Source organism: Dendrobium catenatum, unplaced genomic scaffold (assembly GCF_001605985.2).
Source record: "Dendrobium catenatum unplaced genomic scaffold, ASM160598v2 fragScaff_scaffold_756, whole genome shotgun sequence".
In the NCBI taxonomy this organism is placed as follows: Eukaryota; Viridiplantae; Streptophyta; class Magnoliopsida; order Asparagales; family Orchidaceae; genus Dendrobium; species Dendrobium catenatum.
Window position 1 is genome coordinate 136,198 of NW_021319218.1, and position 16,746 is coordinate 152,943.

The window sequence follows — 16,746 nt, forward strand, 5'->3', positions numbered from 1 at the left end:
GAAAAGGTTCTACATCCTTGGTGGATTCTCTCGACCTCTTCTACACGGGTTAACATCGTCGAGTAAAGGCTAATTTCGTTGAACAAATGTTCCGACATACAGCATCGGATAGGTTTCACATCTTTGGTGGATTCTCCCGACCTCTTCCACACAGGTTAACGTCGTCGAGCAAAGGCTCCGACATACAACCTCGAATAGGTCTTACATCCTTGATGGATTCTCTCGACCTCTTCCACACAGGTTAATGTCATCGAACAAATGTTATGACATACAACCTCAGATAGGTCTTACATCCTTGGTGGATTCTCCCGACCTCTTCCACACAGGTTAACGTCGTCGAGCAAAGGCTCCGACATACAACCTCGAATAGGTCTTACATCCTTGATGGATTCTCTCGACCTCTTCCACACGGGTTAATGTCATCGAACAAATGTTATGACATACAACCTCGGATAGGACTTCTACCCGACTTCAGACTTCTCCTTGTCGTTGGACTTCTACTCGTCATCGGATTTCTGCTCGTCGACGAACTTTCGTCGGTCTTCTACTCGACGTTGAACTTCTACCCGACTTCGGACTTCTCCCTGTCATCGTACTTCTGCTCATCAGCGGACTTCTACTCGTCGTCGGACTTCTGCTCGTCGACGAACTTTCATCGGTCTTCTACCCGATGTTGAAGATGCAATGAGTTCTATAGAACATTGCTTAGTAAATTGTCCGTAATTTTATGCTTATTTGTTCTTGTGGAAAATGACTTGCATTGAAGCAATAAACTGTAAATTTTTTGTTTTTTTGTTGAGATACAGTAGAAGAGATTTGTTCATTCTATATGCTATATTTTAGAATCTTTGAAAATAATAATTTGTTGCTTTTTTTTAATATTACAAGTATAAAAATGAGTGATCTGCTCATGATTTCTGTTTGGAACATTGTAAATTAGCATTTTTTTTAATAAGTTATATAGGAATTGCCATGAATGAAATTCTACAAGTTTGTAGCAAATTTATGTAATTATATATCTAATATTTAAATTTTAATTTTGATTTATATAATATTTAAATATTTAAGTCGTATTAAAAATATCAATGATATTATTTTAGGCATTGAGTTAATGCTACTAAGGGGATTACAAACTCCAAAGCTTTAACCTCTTGCATCTCTGCTCAAAATGAACAACAAAATTTCTCAAGAATTCTCCTAGCCCAGAATTCTCTTAGCTCTTACCTCATCTTTAGCAATATATGAGAATTTTTTTAGAGATTTTTGAGCACTTGAGAATTAGGCTACAATGTAGATGATACTTCCAAGAAAACAATAAGTGCCTAATTAACTAGAATAAATCAAGCTATAGAGAAAAATAGAAGATAAAGAAAGAAGTGTTAAAGAGAAAATTTAGAGCAAAGTTATAGGATTTCATTATATTGTCAAAAAAGTGCAAGAATGTAGCAAATGATTGGGGTCCTCTTAAGCTCACATTTTGACCTTCTATTTATAATTGTATTCAAGGCAGACTGTTATAAAAATACCTACATAATTAAAATAATATTAAAAATCTTTAATAAATAAAGATCATTAAATAATATGATAACCCTAAACTTTTTAAGAAAAAAAAGTTATACTCGGTGATGTGCTCTGCTAGGGTTTCATTCTTGCAAGGCTTCCCTTTTCTGTCGTTGTGCTTGTGGCCTCATGCTTTTGATCACCTCAGTGAAGTTTAGTGCACTAAATCCTTGTGTTATCTGTAATTTTTTGCAACTTTTTTTTGTTGCCTTGTCATCATTTTGATGGAGGGCAAACACCTTAAGGATCCCGATTTTTTGGCTGGTAATACCTCTTCTACATCCTTTCGTGACACTTTATTGAGTAGTTCTTCTTCCTCTTCTCTTTTCCCGGAACTCAAAATCTCTTCCTTTCGTGGGATGCCTTAGTTGTGGATTTCCAATGAGGAAGTCTTGGCATTCACAGCTCTGTTTGAGTTCGCTTTAGTGGGCAAATTTCTTTCTCGTAGACCTTCACTTGAGGTTATTCGTAATTTTTTTTTAACCTTAAGCTAAATGATGAATTTTCGATCACTGTTCTTAACCCTAAGCATGTTCTGATCAAACTTGTGAACGACTTGGATTACTTTCGTGTTTTTTTTTTCACTGTTCCTACTTTGTGAACAATTGTTTCATGAAGGTTTTCAAGTGGACTCTTACCTTTGATATTGAAATTGAATCGCCCATTATTCCTATATGGGTTTATTTCGGATGCTGGTATCATTAACTTAGCTCTGGATTTGGATAATATGGCTCCTTCTGTTTCTAACAATTTGGTTTTGGAGCGTGGGTCTACTAATGTAGTTGACGGAAATGAAGTTGTGGTTAATGTTGGCTATGTTGTTTCGAAGGATTTGGAGCAGGATCTATGTCCCTCTATTGTCGAGGTTGCTGCTGCCCCTTTGGCTTCTGGTTTTGTTGGGGAGGATGTCGCGCCTTTAATAGCAAATATATAGGGTGTTGATGTTTCCATGAATGTTAATAATTGTTGCATTAACCTTATAGCTAGCCCTACTTATGCTAATGTTGTTGAGTCGGGTGATGATTCATTTTCTTTAATTGTTAGGGGTAGTGAAACCTTGGCTGAACTGGGTAATGACGGAGTTTTCATGCTTCTGGTTGATGTTGAGTCGGATTTGTCTCCTATTGTGAATGTCTCGAAGGGATTTGCGGAGTACGTTGAGATTCCTATTTCAGTTATGTCTAACACAGATTTGAAAGTCCATCTAGGCTGGTGACACCGGACCGGAGGGGGCTTGACGAATCCACGTCGACGATCCGGTGACCGTGACCAAGAACTCCTTCTTGGGAGAGGGATCACCACCTGAAATCCTTCATGATACGGAAACCCAAAAAGAGTAAAACTACTCAAATATTGTTCATCTTCCAAATCTTTTCTAATATAATCAATGTCTACCTATTTATAGACAATAGTGGCAATATAATAGGCTACACCAAATATAAACAAGAAGTAATCCTATGTAGCCATACAACTACCAATTGGAATGAAACTATCTTGAAGTTAATAAAATTAACGGGGTGATGATTTTGGTGACCATGTAAATGATGATATGTATAGTTTCATGGTGGGATGTGTTGTTGATCAAGCAGTGGAAAAACTAAAAAAATAAATCTAAGAAGAAATAGTCTTTGGGTTATCCCCTCACTTTCAATGCTGTGGGCTTTCTTAAAGATTTGGACGATGATAAGGAGGCTCCCTGCTTATCACCTTGTTGGCCCCAGGCTTGTTTGTAACCTTGGCGATAAGCCCTTCTGCTTGATGTTTGCCTGTGTGAGTTATAGGCTGATGATGTGTTTATGGTGGTTATCACCAATGGATGGTCTGTGCATGGCTGCGAGATGGTTGCAATGAGCTCACCATTTCTAGAGTCTGCATTTGGCTCCTTTTCCTGCATCTTTGATTTTTTGTTTTGATGTGTTTCCTTTCGCTTTCCATTATCTAATGTATTTTAGCTTCACCTGTTTTTTGGGTCTTTGTTGTATTTCTCTTTTTTATTTGGAATAAAATTTGGTTTGAGTTAAAAAAAATAAAAAAAAAGCAAAAAAGAAAAAAAATAAAAATAAAAATAGAAAAATAGAAAAAATATTATGAATCCTTTCAATCTTCTTTAAATAAAATAAAATATTTTATGTTTAACCATTTATATTCTATATTTGTTTATTTATTATATTTATTTTAATTAAAAAAAACTAACCAAAAATTGATTTAAAGCATTACATAAAATATCAAAAAAAAAAATTTTTTGGAAGTGAGAGACCGAGCAACGGCACTCACTGCCGCCTTCCCTTTTATTTTGGGTGTCCTCGGAGACTAACTCAATAAATCGGGAATATGAGCGCTGAATCGTCTAGGTCCTCCTAACTTACGTCGCCCGTCGACTACAATCTTTTAGATCTCCGTCGCCAGCCGACTACGGTCCTCCTGACTTATGTCTCCCACTTACTACAAGCCTTCCGACCTCCATCGCCACCCGACTACGGTCCTCCTGACTTACGTCGCCCACTGACTACAGTCTTTCCGACATCCGTCGCCAGCCGACTACGGTCCTCCTGACTTATGTAACCCGCTGACTACAATCTTTCCGACCTCTGTCGACCGCCGACTACGGTCCTCCTGACTTACGTTGCCCGCCGACTACGGTCCTCCCTACCAAACGAATATGTCAATAGTGATTCTTTGTATTCATATCATGTAATGTACTCTATAAAATGTACATCAAGCTAAGGCCTTCTCCCAAGGAAGGGCCTCATTTGTAATCGACTGCAATACTAGTGGATTCATTCAAAATGGGCTAGGCCCCGTGGTTTTTCCCCCTTTTCAGGGGTTTTCCACGTAAAAATCTTGGTGTCTCATAAATGCTAGACCCACTCTCTTATCTGATTGCGTGTCGGATTTTCGTACAACGCGAAGACGATAAACTTTATATTTCTCTACCGCCACGAATACTCCTGGACGCAACAGGACTAAACTCCCTTCAGCATTGTTTTTAGTTTTTCTTGTGGTCACGGAGGAGAGAGAAGCAGGCATGGTCTGTTTAAGTAAAAACGTGTCTATTTAAGTAAAATATTTTTTGTTTGTTTTTTTATACAACAATAATTTTTTTATACAACAATATTAATAAATATAACCTTAGGTTTAATTATTTTATTAGTTAAACAAGATATAATAGTTAAATATTTATTTTTGATTAAATACGACATAATCGAGCTTTTTAATCGAGTTTCTTAACGAACATGTTCACGAGCTCTAAACAATTTTGTTCGTGAACATAAACGAGCCGAACGTCAGGATGTTCAAGATAATTAATTTAGCTATCGAGTATTATCAAAGTTGTTCAATCTTGTTCATTTACATTATCAAACGAACAGAAACAAGCTCTTATCAAGCCGAGCCACAAGTACCTCGACAAACGCTCGATTTATTTGCAGCCCTACTCTTTCTCTTTCCACCGGCGCCGTCCTCTCTCCTCCCTCTTTTTCTCTCTCTAGACGAATATGTAAAATTAATTGGTGCATTCATACTGCGCCCTGTTTGACATATTTGTTCCTTTTTAATTTTTTTAGCCTGCGATTCTACTTCTGCTTATTCCAACTATTAAGCGGCTCTTTTTAAAAATTAGCCAATTTTTTTCCCTACGCTACTAACCCGATTAATCGGTAGAATAAATCGCCGAAACGTCCAAATTCCGTGCTGTCTATAATCCCTGCTTTTAAAACCACAAAACTCTATTTCCATACATTATTAGATCATTAATACACGGCCACCTCCTTAAGATTCGTGAAATCTGTTAAGCCATTTTACACATATCTTAATGCAGATTCAAGGAATGAAATTTGTTTGCACAAACTGAAAGTTTACAGCGTGTTTAATTAGGTATCACCGTAATGGTTCCCTCCGTTAATTAATCAGCAAACACTTCAATTTATTTTAAAGTAATTGGAGGAGGCGGGGACTGGCGAGCAACCCTGAAACTCCACGAGGCGCACCGATTCTTCCTCTCTCTCTCTCTCTCTCTCTCTGCGTGTGGAGATTTTTAGGTTGCGGCGATCACCGGAGGCGATGTAATTTCTCCTGCGGTGGGGAGAGTGAGTTTTGAGCTGATGGCTGGATTAATGGCGCGGGACGGGGCGATGACGCCGACGTCAGCGATGGAGGGTTTAAAGAAGAAGGCGGCGGCGAGAAGCTGGATTTTACTGGACTCCAGCGGCGAAGAGACGATCCTGGATGTGGATAAGTATGCAATTATGCACCGAGTCCAGATCCACGCGCGGGATCTGCGTATACTTGATCCTCTCCTCTCCTATCCTTCGACTATACTGGGCAGGGAACAGGCTATTGTTCTCAATCTCGAGGTGCTCGGGCGCCCTCTTTCCCGTCCATATAAAGTTGTTTTGTCCTTTATTGTTTTTTCATTTTTTAAGTGCTGATTTGATTGTTTTGTTTGGCAAGCAGCATATCAAGGCGATAATAACATCTGAAGAGGTACACTGTTCTTATTTCATTGGATTTGGAAGCTTTTCTCTTAAATATTTGATAATGCTTGCTAGGTTAACTTGAAATAGATTTTTATTTTGTTTATGGTTTGGAGCAGGTTCTTCTGAGGGATCCTTTCGATGACAATGTTATCCCGATTGTTGAGGAGCTTCGGAGACGCCTCCAGCATGTGGCCATGCAGCAAAGTGAAGGAAAGGAGAATTTGAGTGGGCTGCATGATTTGGAAGTTCCTGATGAAGATGGTAAGTTGCACGCATCGACACTGCATGCAAGCACATTCTTTCAAATGCACAGATACATGGATTTTTTAAATTAGATGGAAGTCCTATGCGTGCCAGATGTTTCTACTATAAGTCTTAATGGTGAAGCATGCTTGATGTAGAATCCCCTTTCGAGTTCCAAGCCCTAGAAGTTGCTCTAGAAGCAATTTGCAGCTTTCTTGATGCTCGAACAACAGAACTGGAGACTGCAGCCTACCCAGCCCTAGATGAACTTACTTCAAAGGTGCGTGGGAATTTTTTTACCTTGCACAGCATCATTCTCTCTCTTATGTTTATGCTTTTGAAACCATGAACAATTCATTTTACTTGACGTAAATTTCAAGTTTTGATTTTCATATGGAAAAAAGCAATTGTGACAACTTTGCCTTTGCCATTAATGATACAGTTGAATTTACACTTGCAAGTATTTGTTTCATCATGTCTTCATTTGTGTTATTATGGATCAATGCATTTCATTAAGAAAAAATTGGAGAATTTTATCAATTGTGATCATGAACTGTAGCTAGCGTGAAACAAATACTTGATATTGAAACGCTTGTCATGTATCTGCATATTGTATACTGAAAATGTGAAGACAATAGCATGGTCACCTTGACTGGTTCTATAAAAATGGCATGAAATATTTTTTATTTTAGTAGAACTGCCTGATATTATAAGTTTGTTTGTTTTCTATAGTCCTTTGTTAGCATGTCACTTATTATTAATTTGCAACAATATTTGCTAAGTATACTGTATAATATGTAGTTTTTACAATAGTTAGTGCTTAAAGGTTTATTTTTAACTTTATGTTAAAATATATATTTCTCTTTGTTTATGGTAAATAGGGTCTGATTATTTTCTATACATTGCTGGCTACATTGAAGTTGTTCTGAGTTCTAACCTTATTAAAACCAATTTAATTGAAGAGTTCAATGAGTAGATTGACTGCTCATTCTGTTGTTTGCTGTGGTCTTCTTTCCAATTGTATTGTACTCCATTGTCATGGTGAATTGGTTATCAGGTGTAATCATGACCTGCAGATTAGCAGCAGAAATCTGGACCGGGTGAGGAAATTGAAGAGTGCAATGACTAGATTGACTGCTCGGGTTCAGAAGGTATATTCTTTTTTTATTATTGGTCATTTCCAATAGATACACTTAATTGCAATAATGTTTGTGAAACTAAAGGCTTGTAGCTTAGTCTTGTGTCATATTGGCTACAAATTTGTCAGGTTGCTGCTGAATTTTCTTTGCATTTCGTTAAGTGGCTTGCTTTGTTTATGCCATGTGGGTTTACCGTTTAACTTTCACCCTATTATTGAATATTTTGATTTGCATGATTTGTTTGTATTATGTGTGCCACTCAATATGTTGTGTAGTATTGATGGTGGTGGGGATGGGATTTTTTTGCTTCATTCTTGAAGTGCTGGCCTTACAGATTGTGTGCCATGGCTTTTACGTTTTGTGCTATATCAGTTGAGGAATACAATCAATCTGATTACTTGTAGCTTGTTGATTGATGTTTTGTTGATATTCCATTTCTTCTTTAATAATTCTATTATATCTGAGACAATATTCAAAATATATGTTTGAAACATAATTTCTAGAGGCAGGAGATGAAGCCAAACGGCCCACCAATGTGGCTATTAAATTTGGGTCTCTTCTATATAGAAACTACGGGTGTAATTTTTATTTGTGCCGATGGACTGCAAGGTTGCAAGGTCTTGTTAGTGTAAACTGTCCTTAAAATGCTTTGAAGAACAACTACTTTTCTTATTCTTATTTATGCATTCAAATGATGTGTAGTATATGCTGATTATTTTTTGGAAGCGCCATATTTGCTATATGTAGTTATCCTTCTATTTGTTGCATTATCAAATCTTGGAGGATTTTAATAGGAAACACTTGAAGATTTCAAGTAAATCCTATTAATTTCAGAAAAAGATGGGGAGGTTGGGTTTGGGTTTGTTGGGGCCGGTTGTGCTGCTGTCTTTGGCTTGGCTGTTCGGTTTTTTCTCCTGCTACCTGGCTTTCCCGGTTCCCCTTGCTTGGCTGTTCGGTTCCTGCTCCCTGGCTTTTCCCAGTTCTTGGGCTGTTCGGTTCCTGCTGCTGGCCCTTGGCTTTCCCGATTTTCTGGTGGGTTCTTCCGTGCCTTTATGGTTGCTTTCTTTCTCCCCTTTTGGTTGGCTATAGTGGGCGGCTGAGCATGGCTGTTGGCCTCCTTTTCTTTCCTATTTATAAGAGAGTTTTGGGCTGTTGTTGGGAGTTTTTTTGGAAGTGAAAACAAAGTAAAAACTTGAGGGTTTATTCTTTAGCTTGAGAGCTACTTCTTCACTTCTTGTTTCTTCTTCCAAGTCTTCTAATCTATGATGCACATACACGGACACGACGACATGGATATGACACGACACGTGACACGTCAGTTATTGAAAATATAGGACACGGTATTATAGTTTTTATATTTAAAAAATAGTGTATAAAAATTAAATAAGTATAATTTTAAAAATAATTTGAAAATAATAAGTCATTTAACTAGAATTTGTGCTTAAAATGATTAGTATTAGGATATCAAGAGTCAGGCATCGATGCTGTTTATCATTCACCGAGAGAGGAGATGAAAATACCTTCACTGTCAAAAAGAAAAAAAAGAGAATATTTCATGATTGGGTATTAAGTGCAAACGTTGATTTGATGTTGTGGATAGGAAATAAAAAATTTAGTTTAAATCCCACAAAATACAAAAACATTATATTTAAAAAAAATTCATAAAATATTTAAGATATGGGTGTCAGACAAACGTGTCCAATTTTTATTTAATATTTTTTAATCGGACACATTTTCGGCGTGTCCGACATGTGTCAGAGGAGTGTCGGACGAGGGTCGTGTCGGATATGGTGTCGGACACTGCACGCCTTTTTGAGGAGAAGTGTCGGTGCATCATAGCTTCTAACCCTTTCTTCTCTCCACAAGTTTCCACCCCCATTGTATCATTCTTCTAAAAATTGAGAATGGTGTTGGTTGGTAAGTATTGTTGGGATTTGCCGAAGGAGTTGTGGCAGACGTTGGATTGGATCAAAATTGCTGTGCTGGGCCACTGGTTTGCATGTCCTTGAGCATTTTATTTACCTATTTTATCATTACACGTGAGATGACCACTAGTTGGTTGTTCTGAGAGTAGTTTGTTTTGGTTTTCTTTCTTCTTATAAAATAATTTTAGTTTGTTTAATGTTATTTGGTGACTTGCATATTAAAGTTTTGAATCGAGTTGTGTTCTACTTCTTTTGTATTCTCCATTGGGCTTTAAACTTTCTAATTCCCATCAGGAAATCAATAAAAGATTATATGATTTTTCTTTTCATTGTGATCAGCAAAATATCATGCATTAATATTAGTATCCTCTAGTATCTGCATCATAGTTTAAAATTGCGCATTTAGAGGCGCGCCTCTGCTCAATTTCACCCCCAGGCGCCTTATTGCTTAAGCAATTCTGGGAACAGGAGAGGCGCATGCCTCATAGAACCTGAGGCATGCCTCAGAGGCGCAATTGCGTAATAACAGGGGAGGCATACGCCTCAAGCAAACGGATCCCACTCACTTAAGTGCCTAATCAAATACCCCATTCATTCCTCCCTAGCGTTCCTCGGCCGACCTGAATCACATGAAGCCACAAAACCCCGCACGACCTTGCTCTAGCATCCCTCGGCCAACCTTCCTGCCGCCCCTCCCGCCGGCGCCGCCTCACGCCGGTTAGCAGCACTTGTCTGGCCGCCCTCTACGACATCTCTACTACCGATTTTGGGATTTTTTTTTTTAAATTCAAGGTTTGATTTTTCAACTTATAGAAAATTTAGGGTTTAAAATTTTTTGAGATTTTTTGTTTGATTTTGCATTTGTGCATTAGGAAGTATGATTAGGGTCAAGGAAAAGTCAAATACGTCATTGTGGAGGGATCCTTCTTGGAAGTACAGTGTACAAGTTGACATATGCGGCGACGAGAAGACATACGTGTATTTGAAATGCAATTTGAAGGCAATTTTTTATGTGCTATTACATTTAAAATATATGCAATTAATAACACACTAATTATTCTTGTTGACCATGAAAGAGAAAAGTGAGTAAGATTGAAGATGATGAAGATTTGACATTCATAGATATAATTGGAGATGAAGATGCCTCCACTAAAGACCCATTTAGTGATGAGACATGATTAAATTTTAGATGTTCTTTCTTATTTGTACTTTGGGAGTTTTGATAGACTTCAATTTGTAGTTTTGTACTTTGAATTATGCTATAAGATGCATATATTGCATCTATTTATTATTTTCCACTAAGTTCACTTCTCATTTAGATGTTTTAATTATATTATAGACTCTTATTGTTATTTACATGCTATAATACTTAAATTCGCATTTATGCAATTCTTCGTCTGTGAGGCTTACACCTCACATCGACTCAAGATTTACGCCTCGCCTCACGGACAAAAGACGCCTCGAGACTTATTTACGTAATTTTAAACCTTGATTTGCGTTTCTAGATGCATATACTACCATTGTATGGTAAGTTGTTTTTCTGGTAGGATAAATTGGTCTAAAAGGTTTTAGTCAAATCATATCATTTTGATTTGAACCTCTTTTTTCAATGCAAAAGAAGAATAATTGCTAAGACTTACTCATTTGAAATGGGAAAAAGCCAAAATAATAGTTCATCTCTTTTCATTCTTTGTATCACTTACAGATACCAAATATGGCTATGGAGTTATCTTCGTTTTAAATAGATAAACATATTGATACGCCTTGGAAGCAAAAACAACAAACAATAATATAAAAACTGTGGTAAAATCAATACGGTGGTTGATTTTTTATTAAAACTTCTATGAGAGAAAACAAGATATAGGTGCTCTACAATTCGAGAGGTAAATCGACTCTCCCAATCAACCTAAACACCGTGAGGAAGCTCTAAAAAAAAGAACTATAACAAACACCCACAAAACTTATCCATAGCATCAACCTAAAACCTTAGACAACTCCCCTTTAAATAACCTTAGAACACAATAACACAATTAGAACATTCCTAATCAGCATAAATATAATTTAAGAAATATTTCTAAATAAATAGAACTTTTCTGATCAACATAAATATAATTTAGGAAACATTCTTAAATAATTAAACATCATTTAGGAAACCTTTCGGAACAACTAAACATGATTTAGGAAACTTTCCTAAACAATTAAACAAATTTTAGGAAACCTTCCTGAACAATTAAACACTTTCTGAATAGTATAAACACAATTAAGAAACTTTTCCAAACAACTCTCCCCTTGATTAGGAACATTCCTAAATAATTTTCCTTAATTAGGAATTTTCCTAAATATCAACCCGTGGGTCCCACAAGGTGGGCCCCCCGTAGCGTATCAATACTTCACTCCTAAAGAGACACCTTGTCCTCAAGGTGTAAAGAAGGGAACCGTCTCCTGATCATCTGTTTTAACAACAAGATTTGCTTCATGCAAGAACCACTGAGTACATGATCCATTTCTAGAGAATATAACATCTTTCAATAGTTTAACATCTTACTCAATGCCTTCATTTTTCATCCGCTTGCTCCAATCATCCCAGTCATCAATTTTTTTTCCTCTAAAAAATAAAAACCAGAAAGGTGAACAAGAAATGGTGCAAAAAAAAAAAAAAGGTGGCAACAAGGAACCACATGGATGCAATGAGAAACATAAATGTTATTGAATCAATAGTTTTAGATCCATATATCTGATAAATAATTAGCGGTAACATAAGTTTCAGAACCTTTGTAAAATGACTTCGTACATGTAGTTCTTAGCAAACTTTACATGTCACTCTACGAATCCTCGTCTTGTAGCTCTATTTTTTACTCCTCCATATATGATTGTCTGTCCAAAGTAATGGAATTTTGTTCCGAGCAAGAATGTAAAGAACACTAAGCACAATTGAAGTTGCATGATGATTATGTACCCCAATGCAATTTTGAATCTCCTTTTCATCCCAATCTCCATGATCATGGATAAGGCCATCAATAGACCAAGCTGGGCGGTAGATTAAGATGTTATAGCAGCCTTCAGAGGATTATTTCCTCTCATTAGTGCCTGCTGCATAATGGTAGCCTCAAGCCCACTTAATGACATGTAAGGCTTACCATAGAGGAAAAGGTGGACTATGATAGCAACCATCATTGAGCTGACATAGAACCCTATAATCGTGAAGTAGTAAGAAAGCATATTGAAAAAGTCAAACTGGTGGCTCGAGCGATAGATATCTCTGCTAAGTATTTGTTCTCCATTGCTATAGGCAACATTTGCTTCAAACAAGGAGATTTGGTTGAGTCCAACATCAAGACCCCTCCCAACCATAATATACTCATGATGGGTGATATTTCTTTGCCTTAATATTGAATTGAATCCTGCAATGATATCCTCACTTAGGTTGATTACACGAGAAGCCCTGCTTATGCCACCTATAATGATGTGAAAATTCCTGTTAGATAAATCTGAATGCATGTATTGAAAGTGGACCTTCAATGGAGTAGCCAAAACCTTTTGCCCAATTGTCTCAAAAATTATTTTTTGGTTTGACATGAAGCATCCCAAAAATGAAATACTTCCTGTAAAAATGTGCTCACATACACTAAGAATGGTTGGTGGGTGCAGTCCATGATCTTCATTGAATTTCTCCAAAAGGTTCCTCATTTTCAAAGCTTCTTCTAAATAGTTATCTTGGTTCATATCAATTACCTGAAGAGCCTCCCCTCTAGTAAAGACAACTGCATGGTTTTGATTTTTTGGCTCACCTTCACCAATCTTTGCTGCTCCAGGTAATTTGATGTGGTAGATTTCCTGATCAGCACCATTAGCTTGGCTTTGCAAGTTTATTTCTTTTCCCCCTTCATTCATATTTTTCTCTTTGTCGATCAGTTTATCCTTGAAAGAAGCTTGTGTATCACTTATTGAACTCTCACTCTTCTTCTCCTCAATTATTTGCATCAACTTTCCCACCTTATGATCGCCACCACCTCCAACAGCTTCTTCCTCCAGTATAGAGGTTTTCATGATCCCTCCATGTTTCCCTTGTGTACCGAGGGTGGAACTCCTACTTTTCTTCTGTCTGCCTCACATGACCTAATCTGCATGGCTCGGCCCATCCCCCTCCATTCGTCCACTCCTCTTACCCAAAAAGCCTCCCATAGAGGTCTACCACTCCATCACCTCCACAATAAAACTCCCTTTCTGCTGCCTTCCATTTGAAAACCCTATTTCTCCCTTTCTCGAAGTCGTAGAAGGTGGCTCTTGATGAAATGAGCTCTTTTCATCGAACTCTTTCCGTTCGACTTTTTTCCCTTTAGATTTGGCTAAGAGAATTCCGATCAAATCTTGATTAGGGTTAGCAATTGGAGCTGTAGGTGGAGTTTTGGATAGCATCTCCATGTGCTTTCTCGCCATCTCCTCCAGAATTTCCTTTCCCTTTGGTTCAGGCATAGGAATTGCTGGTGAAGTTTTCAACTGCATCTCGATTATTTTCTTCATCATATCTTCCAAATTTCCAAACCCTCCTTCCATCGTTGAAATGCATTCCTTCATCGATCCCACATCCGCTCGTAGTTGCCCTACTTCCCCTTCCAACTTTTCTTCCAATGCCTCAACTCTTCTTCCGTCCATCGGTACTTGGATCAAGGATTTAACAATAAAAATCAGCCACTTTGATGTGAATTTGCCTCCAAACAGCAAATGGAGAGAAAAAACTCAGCATAAATTAGCGCTGAAAGCTGATATTTCGCTCCAGGACACCGCTTTGATACCAATTTGATATGCCTTGGAAGCAAAAACAACAAACAATAATATAAAAACTATAGTAAAACCAATATGGTGGCTGATTTTTTATTAAAACTTCAATAAGAGAAAACAAGATAAAGTTGATCTACAATTCGAGAGATAGATTGGCTCTCTCAATCAACGTAGATGTCACTGGGAAGCCCTCAAAGAAAAGAACCACAACAAAAATCCATAAAACTCATCAATAGCATCAACCTAAAACCCTAGACAATTCCCCCTTAAGTAGCCCTAGAACACAATAACACAATTAGAACATTCCTAATCAGCATAAACATAATTTAGGAAATATTTCTAAATAAATAGAACCTTCCTAATCAACATAAATATAATTTAGGAAACCTTCCTAAATAATTAAACATGATTTAGGAAACCTTACTAAAAAATTAAACATGATTTAGGAAATTTTCCTAAATAGTTAAACATATTTTAGGAAATCTTCCTAAACAATTAAATACTTTATAAATAGTATAAACACAATCAGGAAATTTTTCTAAGGAAACTTTCCTAAACAATTAAATACTTCATAAATAGTATAAACACAATCAGGAAATTTTTCTAAACAACTCCTCTTTGATTAGGAACATTCCTAAATAATTCCCCTTAATTAGGAACTGATGTAGAACGAGAGGTGGGGAGATTTAAAAAAATTCAAATTTCAAATAAGAAGAATAAATGAGGGAAGAGGTAATTAATATTCCCTAATCTTAGGCCGCAAATTAGGGAATAAATAATTAGAGATGGGAGAGAAGGTGGGCCGGCTAACGGAGGGAAAAGAAAAGGTGTCCACATATAATGTATGTGGACCCATGCATTAATGGGAGATTGGAGAGTTAAATCTGAAATAATTTCAGATTTTATATGATTAAAGGATGCTTCCTAAAATAGATGTACTAATTATGAAAGCATTTGAAAATTTGGATATGGGATTAATTAATCAATGAATTTCAGAATTCATTAATTAATTAAATAAAGAAACTTTCCAAAATTAATGTAATTAATGAGGGTGGATTTGAAATTTAAATTAGATTAATTCAAATTTGAAATCTTTTCGAATTAATGACATCCTAAATAAGGAAAGAGGAGTTTTGGAGGGAAGTGATATTAGGCAAAGAGATTACTAGCGGGCGGGTTTGGGTGATGGTGGGGATGAAGCCGACGGATTGGAGAGATCGACGGCTAGGGAGGTTGGCGGGGGGTGTTGGAGGTGGAGCTAAGCCGTGGGGAGGGAGAAGAGGAGGTCAGTTTTGTGGAAGTGGAAGGGTTTATGGAGAATCGGCTGGTGGAAAGTGGGGGATTTTGGCTGGCGGTCAAGGGAGGTGGAGAAAAGGATTTAGGGAAAGGAAGATACAGATGCGAGCCTGGACACATCCTGCAGCTGGCGGTACCTACGTTGTCCTTCACCAAGGGACTTCAGGCCATGAGCCCGGACACATCTTGCGGCTGGTGGAAGCTATGAATTCCTCCCATAGGAATCTCACCTAAGGTTCTTCCCAAAGAATAAAAGTGCAAACACAAAATTTTATTAATCGTCCAACATTACATTACACAAGCAAAGGCCTCTATATATATGCCTAAAAAATTAAAACAAGACACATATGGGCCTAGGGCTTACATAGGACGATCATGTTAAGTAAGGGTAAAAAAATGAAAAATTCATAATAAAAAATAAAAATTACAAATAACAAATTAAGATAAGGTGGAATGATCTCGGCCGTCGATCGTCGTCTCCTCCTTTGAAAATCTTTATGATTAGATGTTCGCATCAGGAACTTTCTTAAATATCTTCCCCTGGGCCCCACAAGGTGGGCACCCTTGTCGTATAACATATCAAAAGCATATCTATGATATTGCTATCCTTTACTTAGATTATGTGTTTTACAAATATTTTTTTGTCGGGAGAAACTCACTTGCAGTAGGTGAATGCAATTTACTAAAATCCAAAACTGGTTGCGTGCATGATTGACCAACTGAGGCTAGGTGAATTTATGTTCTTTTCTATTTTGAGTTTCTACTAATTCACGTGTTCACCAGGAAAAAGCTGGATCCAACTATCATGGAAATGGTGTTCTTTGATACACAGTACATGCAATAGAACTAATTTATCAGTTACATATTTAAGAATTAACTAATATTTAAATAAAAATGAGCAAAAACATCACATGAGTAGGGCTGCAAATGAACCAAGCGTTCGACGAACTGCTTGTGGCTCGGCTCGATAAGGGCTCGTTTATGTTCGTTTGATAAGGTAAACAAACGAGTTTGAACACGCTTGATAAATACTTGATTGCTAAATGAACAAGCTTGAACAACATGTTGTTCGATTCATTTATGTTCACGAATAATCTCGCTTAGAAGCTCATGAACAAGCTCGCTAATGAGCTCGACTAAGAAGCTCGATTAGAGCTCAATTAGAGTTTTAAAAATAAATATTATTTAGTCTACTAATTTATAATTTATTTTACTAATTTAATATTTTTCATTTAACCATTTTACTAATTATATTTAGTTTTAAAAATAAATATTAATTTACTCCCCACCTTAAATATTCCCACTCCAAACCCCCCCCCCCCCCCCAAA

The 16,746-nt window shown here is 37.0% G+C and overlaps 1 protein-coding gene and 1 pseudogene across 1 annotated transcript in view; one reads left to right on the forward strand and one right to left on the reverse strand.

Moving 5' to 3' along the window:
* Nucleotides 1–5,479: 5,479 nt before the first annotated feature.
* The window catches only part of LOC110100680 (magnesium transporter MRS2-I), a gene marked incomplete in the record, with an annotated part of 25,320 nt that continues 14,053 nt past the window's right edge, over nucleotides 5,480–16,746 (forward strand). Inside the window, 5 exon segments of the mRNA XM_020828290.2 lie at nucleotides 5,480–5,912; nucleotides 6,013–6,042; nucleotides 6,152–6,296; nucleotides 6,437–6,558; nucleotides 7,355–7,429. Of these exon segments, the coding sequence (XP_020683949.1) occupies nucleotides 5,661–5,912; nucleotides 6,013–6,042; nucleotides 6,152–6,296; nucleotides 6,437–6,558; nucleotides 7,355–7,429 (624 nt within the window).
* Nucleotides 11,721–13,065, reverse strand: LOC114580102 (annotated as a pseudogene).